The sequence below is a fragment of the Prunus mume genome, linkage group LG2, assembly GCF_029339155.1.
Source record: "Prunus mume cultivar Tortuosa linkage group LG2, ASM2933915v1, whole genome shotgun sequence".
NCBI classification, from domain to species: domain Eukaryota; kingdom Viridiplantae; phylum Streptophyta; class Magnoliopsida; order Rosales; family Rosaceae; genus Prunus; species Prunus mume.
The window spans coordinates 38,557,191-38,565,839 of record NC_142699.1 but is presented as its reverse complement, the minus strand read 5'-3'; the positions used below and the strand labels follow the sequence as shown (position 1 = coordinate 38,565,839).

At 35.0% G+C, this 8,649-nt stretch overlaps 1 protein-coding gene across 1 annotated transcript; it reads right to left on the bottom strand.

Annotated features, from left to right (window-relative positions):
- Positions 1–3,599: 3,599 nt before the first annotated feature.
- On the bottom strand, positions 3,600–5,586 carry LOC103322745 (uncharacterized). Its single transcript, XM_008224669.2, has 5 exons — positions 5,221–5,586; positions 4,928–5,029; positions 4,619–4,685; positions 3,881–4,056; positions 3,600–3,689 (listed from the first exon to the last, which is right to left on the bottom strand). The coding sequence occupies exons 1-5, from the start codon at positions 5,584–5,586 to the stop codon at positions 3,600–3,602; spliced, it is 801 nt and encodes a 266-aa protein (XP_008222891.2).
- Between the last annotated feature and the right edge of the window lie 3,063 nt (positions 5,587–8,649).

Sequence of the window (8,649 nt, the reverse complement as noted above, 5' to 3'; positions counted from 1 at the left end):
TACCGCCCAAATTTTGAAATTTTTGCAACGAATATTAGTATATTGGTCGCGCAAAGTCAAAAAAATCCGCCTCCTTTTTGGTACCGCCCAAATTTTGAAATTTTTGCCATGAAAAATGCATATTGGTCGCATAAAGTCTAAAAATTATATAAAAAATTCCCGCGTCCCATTTTTGGTACCGCCAAATTTTTGTGACGAAAATATATATTGGTCGCGCAAAGTCTAAAAATTTTTTTTTCATCCCGCATCCCATTTTGGTACCCTTAAATTTTTAGAGTTTTGCGACGAATTGTTGGTCGCGCAAACTTTTGAAGACGAAAAATTGGTTCGTAGCACGATATTTATAAAAATAATTGTTATGAGTAATAAAATTATTTTTTTTACGATTTAAAATATAAATAAGGTTAAAGCTACTTAATAAATGTATATACCAATTTCTTGAGTGTTATACGTACAAAATAAATAAATTTAAAGTTACTTAATAAGGAAATAAATATATATATATACACACACCATTCAATGATCCAACTGTCAGACTTGTTTGTATATACTTCAAGATCGTATACCCCAAAAATCGTAAAAAATGAACATTCGGAGACCTAGTAACGGGACAAAAAATTTCAACGGTTCTTAATGAAAAATCACGATTTAACGGTTATTTTAACTCCGATTTTGATGATTTTTTACAGCTACACTCCTTGACCCTATATGAATACAATGAACTAATTCGATCGTCAATTTAAAATATTTACACTAGTGGATACCACAAAATCTTATGTTATATTTAACAAAAGTATAAATAAACTCTTAATTGTTAGTGAATATATTGTTTTGATGGCATACGCATTCAAAAAAATAGTTTCAACGATCCAACCGTCAAACTTATTTGTTTATACTTCGAGATCATATACGCCAAAAATCGCAAAAAATAAACATTCAGAGATCAAGTAACGGGACAAAACTTTTCGACGGTTATAAATGAAAAATCTTGATTCAACGGTTATTTTAACTCCGATTTTGATGATTTTTTACCTCTACACTCCTTTACCCTATATGAATACAATGACTGAATTTGATCTTCAATTTAAAATATTTACACTAGTGGATACCATAAAATCTTATGTTATATTTAACAAAAGTATAAAGAAACTTTTAATTGTTAGTGAATATATTGTTTTGATGGCATATGCATTCTACGAAACTAGTTTGAACGATCCGAACCATCAAACTTGTTTGTTTATACTTCAAGATCATATACGCCAAAAATCGCAAAAAATAAACATTCAGAGATCAAGTAACGGCACAAAACTTTTCGACGGTTATAAATGAAAAATCATGATTCAACGGTTATTTTAACTCCGATTTTGATGATTTTTTACCGCTACACTCCTTTACCCTATATGAATACAATGACTGAATTTGATCTTCAATTTAAAATATTTACACTAGTGGATACCACAAAATCTTATGTTATATTTAACAAAAGTATAAATAAACTCTTAATTGTTAATGAATATATTGTTTTGATGGCATACGCATTCTACGAAACTAGTTTGAACGATCCAACCGTCAAACTTGTTTGTTTATACTTCGAGATCATATACGCCAAAAATCGGAAAAAATAAACATTCAGAGATCAAGTAATGGGACAAAAAATTTTGACGGTTATAAATGAAAAATCACTATTTAACGGTTATTTTAACTCCGATTTTGATGATTTTTTATAGCTACACTCTTTGACCCTATATGAATACAATGAACTAATTCGATCGTCAATTTAAAATATATATTTTCTAATAAAAACCCAATCCAAACAACAATACTATATTTTTCTAACAAAGATTTAAAAAATAAATTTTTTATTTTATTTATTTTTATAAGGACTTTGCGCGACGAAGTTAATTGTTTCGTCGCGCAAAGTAGCTTTGTGACAATTGTTTTTAAATCGCGCAAAGTTACTTAGAGCGACAATTTTTTTCGTCGCAAAGTTACTTTGAGCGACGAATTATTTTTCGTTGCCCAAAATTTGGTCGCACAAGACTTTGAGCGGACGACGTATTGTCGTCGCGCAAAGTCACTTTGAGCGACGAATTATTTTCGTCACAAGCAAGGTTTTCGCGACGAAATTTTGAGTTTCGTCGCGCAAAGTGTGTTTGCGAGACGAATAATTTTTCGTCGCGCAAAATTTGGTCGCGCAAGGGTTATTTTGTAGTAGTGATACATCATTAACCTCTAAAATATTGTCTTCTGGTAAGATGATGATGAGCAACAGAGTTCCATCTTGTAAGATTTCCTAACCCTTGTGATCTCAGAATAATCTGATTATGTCGGCGGTTTTCTATATAAACCGTCGTGGTTATTTCAATTCTTGTCGTTAAGTAGATCTACCGACGTAGGATAACAAAATCCAAGAAATAAATTGTTAAAAACAATTCTTATTCAGACGACGGTTTAAATATAATGTATGACGTATAAAGTGGACAAATACGACGTTAAATTATATAATACGTCGTTCTATGAAAACCCCAACTTGGTAAGAATTAAAGATGTCGTCGTAGAAATACGAGAAAGACGTCGTTATATTTACCTTTGCCGTAGTTGTACATTAATTTAATACGGCGGTATTTTGTATTTTACCGCCGTGGATTTATTTGTAATTATACGGCGCCTTATACGAAAACTTGGTCGTGTTAATTTCGGGTAAAAACGACGGCTTTTTGAAACCGTCGTCTTTACTTTCTACGTCGGTCGGTTCATAACTTCCGCCGTTATTTGTTGGCTTCGATTTTACCTCTTGAAAATCCTATTTCAATAAGACGTCGGTTTTTAAATTAAGTACGTCGTGTTTTATGAACAGCCATTTGAAACTCCATTTTTAGTTGTCTAATGTGTTATTTCACGGCGGTTTTATAAAACTGTCGTCTTTTAAAAAACAACGACGGTTTTCACTTAGACCGTCGTGTTTTTCTGGTCGTCTTTTTCACTTTTTGTAGTAGTGTATAACTTATATTTTGTGATGATAACTTCACACTATATATTCTAAGAATTTATAGTCACACAATCGTTTGATCAGTGCATAGGAAAAGAAAACAAACCCAAAGAAAAAAAAAAGGACAAAAAGATGCGCATATTAATTATAAGTCCTTAGTTGGATTCTTATAACAAAGTTTCTTCGATTTTGCGTAATTGTTAGTGAAGGCGCACGAATCTGTAGTGAAAGCGCATCATTTTTGTGACTAATTTGTATTGACCCTTTGTGACTAGTAGTTTTTTTCCTAAATTATAAATGCAATCATAGAATTTCTATTATAAAAAAAATAAAAAGTTTGATGTTATATCCACCGTATTATTCTTGTAAAACGACACAAACCATGGTTCCTATAAACCGTGGTAGTGTCTTATTTTGAGATTCACAAGTACAAAAACAAACACACAAAATATAGTAAGAAAAAAAAAAGATACATCATTACAAAGAGCGGAGCGGATGATAGATTGATGGTAAATCCACCTTATTCTACTGACTCAACCATGCCAACTTATTTACTATTATACTGTTGGAATTCTGCTTGAGTCAAGTTTTTACACCTATCCGCAGGTCTTCAGGTGAGCACAGCCATATCAGAACCAGCAGTGGAGTATTCTTTACGAACTCGATTCTCGTTTTCAAGAGCTTCAAGGAGGCTACAAGTCTAAGATACAAGCCAAAAGCTCATGAGTCATATAAAATATTGTAAATATTGTACCACATCGAGTACTGTTTCTCTAATAAAAGTGCTCGTGGGTCCTCATCAACGACCCCAATTTATTATTATTTATTTCTTTACACTAAACCCTAAACTAACCGTTGTTTTAAAACTCATTAGTTAAATAATTAATTTACCTGATTTCCATGAGAAATTTTGAATGTTGATGTTATCTGATGCAATGCAGAAGGCGTCTCCTTTTCAGCAACCACCATAAAAGTCTGAAGATCATTTGGCTTGGTACAGTTTGGTTTCAGAGGCATGGCATAAATACCCATTTTCCAACCAAGCCGGAAGTTGGAGAAGAGCAAACCTGAAGATATATGTTTATTGTATGTTGGAACAAAAACAACCATCTGACAATTCTACATGGTAAATCCTTGATTGAACATTTGTTACATTCTAAATTTTTATTCAGGCCCTTTGACTTTCGTCAACGTCAGTATGCATAACATGAATCAATCTAGTAATGTGCGCTCTGACTTGGAAGGTATACTACTTGGTTAGTATGAGTACTATCGATTCTTTATGTGTAGAAGTGCTCGTCTAATCCTATGTTGTCTTTTCTTTCTTTTCTTTTTTCCCCAGTTTTAAAATATTATTATCACCTTGGTATAAAAAAAAATTTCCACAAATTCCCTAAACTAACATTAATCGGTGCATTAATTTAGTGGTAATAATTTGAGTAATTTCATAATAAAGAAGAATCTATATATGCCGGCAACACAAGCGGTTTAATCAAGATTCTAAAACATGAAAATATTTAGTATAAGAAATAAGAGTAGAGGCATGTAAATTAAAATGCCCTTGTAAACTAAAGATTGATTATCTAATGAAATTGTTCTTTGATAAAATAAAAAAGAGACTATACGTACCCAAAACGTCGCAGAAACCCCATGTAAAGCAAACAAATTTTCCTCCCGATTTTAAAACTCTATTTACCTGGAAATACAAAATTAGTACTTTATGAGAAATTAGCCTAAGTACTAAAACAGCGAGTACTGATTAAAAAGAAAAAATCTGGCTCCTCAATAAAACCAATGTGGTTTTGACACTCGAAAATTCCTCTAGAATTTGAGAAGTGCCAAATTCAAATTGGTCCAACAGTTTGGAGGTTGTGGAAATTAAAATATAAGGAGGGTGTGACTGTGAAACATCATGCAAATTAATTAAGTCCACGATACCTCTGATAAATATTGATTCCCCTTCTTAAGGCCAAACGCGGGCTCTATCAAGGCATCCAATCCACCTTTGTCGACCACAACGTCAAAGCTCTCATCTTCAAACTGCAAATATAAAGTAAACATGTAGCGGTTTTTGTTTTTTTTTGTTTTTGACATGCGATATTCTAAATTATTCTAATATACTTGAATGAGGATCGAACTCGAGTACAAAAAGATTGGCACATTGTCTTGATCAACCGGACTAACAATACAAAAATTTCATCAAGTTGTGAATAGGTAATTAATTTTATTACCTGCATGGTGGTCATGTCCATGACTTGCCATTTCATACCAGGGCGTTGGCACGCATTGCGTTGCAGCATATCGGACACGGCAACCTCAGAGAAGTCAATGTTCGTGATGGCCTTAAACCCAGCGTCGTAGAGGTGATCAGAGAGGTTGGAAACGCCGCAACCCGGAACGAGTATTTGCAGCGGTTGGGTTTGGGACTGGAGCTTCGAGAGGTGGGCGAGGAGTGGGCCTCTGAGGTCGGCCCACTCAGCGTACCACTCGAATTCGTTGTCACTGCCTCGAATGGTGAAGAACCTGTCCCAGTTCTCTTTCACTGTGAAGCCTTCTAGTGTTCCCAATATATCCTCTACTTGCTCCAGCTTCGGCATTTTTCTTTTTTTTAATTTCTATCTATGTGTGTGTGTTGCATTTGAGCTTTTGGTTACTTTTATAAGCGAAGGGCATTTGAAAACCAAACCAGGTGTTGGTAAGATAAACAGTTGTTGCATGCATTTGCTACGTGGGGTTTTGCATGTGTATTGCCTTTACGTCATGCATACAAGTGCCCTGGTTTTGCATGATGTACTTACCATGTGTCTTGTCTAAGAAAATTGTTCAATCAATGTGGTACAGTTGTTGTTGTGCGTGTTTGAAAGCCAAACCAAATGTTGTTTATTTGTTGCATGCTGGGATTGAACCAGCTTTTGCCACCAGCACCATCAACTTTGCCACCGTGGGGTTGCATTGCATGTTGCACTTTGCATATTTATAGCGGGAGTGGACACTTTTTGTCTCTAAATTTTGGGCTTTCAACTAAAGACATACAAACCATATATATTCTTATGTTCTAACCCACTGGCTTTATTTCCTTTGAGTTTCATACGAAAACAAACACACGAACACAAAATAAAAGAAAGAGATACATCATACATCCCATGAGTTCCACCTTATTCTGAATTCCCAACTTCGCCAACTTATTGTTCTCTTTTAGCAAATATAGATCTAGTTCCAACTTTGCAGATCTTCAGGAAGAGATTACAGCAATACCAGGACCAGTACTAGTGGAGGAGTATTCTCTACGAATTCAATTCTCATTTTCCAGAGCTTCAAGCTGGAGTCTACAAGCCTGCAACTACAAACCAAAGCTTATGAGAAATTCATTATCGCCTCAACACTTGCCACGTACGTGTTCCAACCATCGTTCTTGAAAATGTGGCAAGTGGTTTGTGAAGGGGGCAATTGCTCACATTCTTGAGATGACGATAACACGGTTCATATGTTATTAATTCACGCATTATAATATATAGATATAATAAATAAAACACGCATTATGATATGAGTGTGGACTTTAACACTACAAGGTGCCCTAATATAGTAAAAGGACACCAAAGAAAATGCAAAAGGTCTAGTTTAGACTATCGTTTGTACTCAAAAAAAGAAAATACAAAAGTCACATTTTTAGACAGCATTCACCGATGCAATGATGTGATGATAATTCATGCATAACCATCATATCATTATGATGCTAATTGTTAACATGTCACTATATCATAACATGGGTTTAGTTATCATAGTATTTTAATTAGTCTCAAACTTAATTAATATCTGAATCATCTACCCTTACTTTAAGAACTCATTATTACCTGATTTCCATAAGTAGTGTTGAGTGATGATGATTATGTTGTAATCTGATGCAATATTGCAGTAGGCATCTGATCTTTTCCAGCAACCACCATATAGGTTTGAAGGTTATTAGGTTTGGTAGTCAGCTTCAGAGGTATGGCATGAATATCCATTTTCCAACCAAAGCGGAAGTTGGAGAAAAGCAAACCTGCACAGAAGCATTAATCTACGTGCCTATATTCTTAATTAATTTGGATACAGGAAGTTCAAGCTTGAGACTGTGTACCTAGAACATCGGACCATGCCCAGGTAAAGCAAATAAGTTTTCCCCCACACTTCAGAACTCTGTTAACCTGGAAAAGAAAACCAGAACATTATATTGAAAAATTAATCAACCACTAATACTAAGTTGGAAAATTTATCCATTTGATTAAATATTTAATCAGATAAGCCAACTCTTTTGATAAGAATTAAATGTCTAGTGGTTTCAGATATTTATCGTGAAGTGGAGACTTAGAAAATAAATGGTTTTTGGATCATCGAATGACAATGCACAATGAGCCACACAAAATCCCTCAATTCGAAAGATAAGCTCATTTTAGATCCCTAGTCTAGAACAAAAAAGCCCACTGTTTTTCCGAATTTGAAGACGTTTCAGTGACCCAAACTAAATTTCCTACCTTAGTACCATTTGCTATTGTGAATTTATTGGTTCTGCAATTGTACATGTATTTTAAATTAATACTTGTATAAAAAAATATATTATTTACCCTAAAATCTAAATACCTCATAAATATATACAAGTGTAATGTACTAAATCAAAAAGTCGAAGAGATATACCTCTGCTAGACATTGATTGCCCATCTTTGGGCCAAACTCGGGCTCCATTAGAGCATCTAATCCACCTTTATCCACAACAACGTCGAAGCTCTCATCCTCAAACTGTAATTAAATTAATTATACATAAGCAGTTAATCAGTATTAATTATTTTGCATGCATGCACTCACTCCCTCTTTAAATATATATATATATATACAAGGCTAGGGTGAAGCTGTTCTAGTTATGGATCAATTTGAATTAGAAGCCAACAAAGTAGGTTGTTCTTAATCAGTTGAGTTACAAGTCTCTTATAGTGACTCGTTCTTTTTTTACTTTCTGAGTCAATTAAAGTAATTACGTATGCCCTGCATGGTGGTAATGTCCATGACTTGCCATTTCATGCCAGGGCATTGGCACGCATTGCGGCATAACATATCGGAAATGGCAATCTCAGACAAAGTCAATGTTGGTGATGGCCTTAAACCTGACATCGTAGAGGTGCTCGGAGAGGTGGGAAGTCCCACAACCCGGCACAAGTATTCGGAGTGGTGGGATTTGGGAGTCGGGTTTTGGGAGGTGGGAGAGCAGTGGGGCTTGGAGCTCAGACCAGTTCTCGTACCACTCAAATGCATTGTAGCCTTCTAGGGTTCCTAGTACCTCCGCTAATTGCTCCGACTTGCCCACTTTTCTGTGCTTGTCTTGTGTGTGTGTGTTTTGCATTTGAGTTTTGCGTTCGTTTTAGTGAAGGGAATTGCATGTTGAGCTTTCACCAGCTAAACTGAAGGCCACCACCACAAATTTGCCACGTGGAGTTTTGCATGAGGAACCATCTGTCTTGACAGGTCATGATAGAGATAATATTGTTTTCTATTTGGGGTGACGAGAAGCTCTTTGGTGTTTTCCCTATATGCGTTGTGTGTTGCAGTTGGGTTTTGCATGTTGGTTCTTTCTTGCGTATACATTATCAGTACCTAATTAGTTTTGCATGACGTAGAGCATAACAATGTGC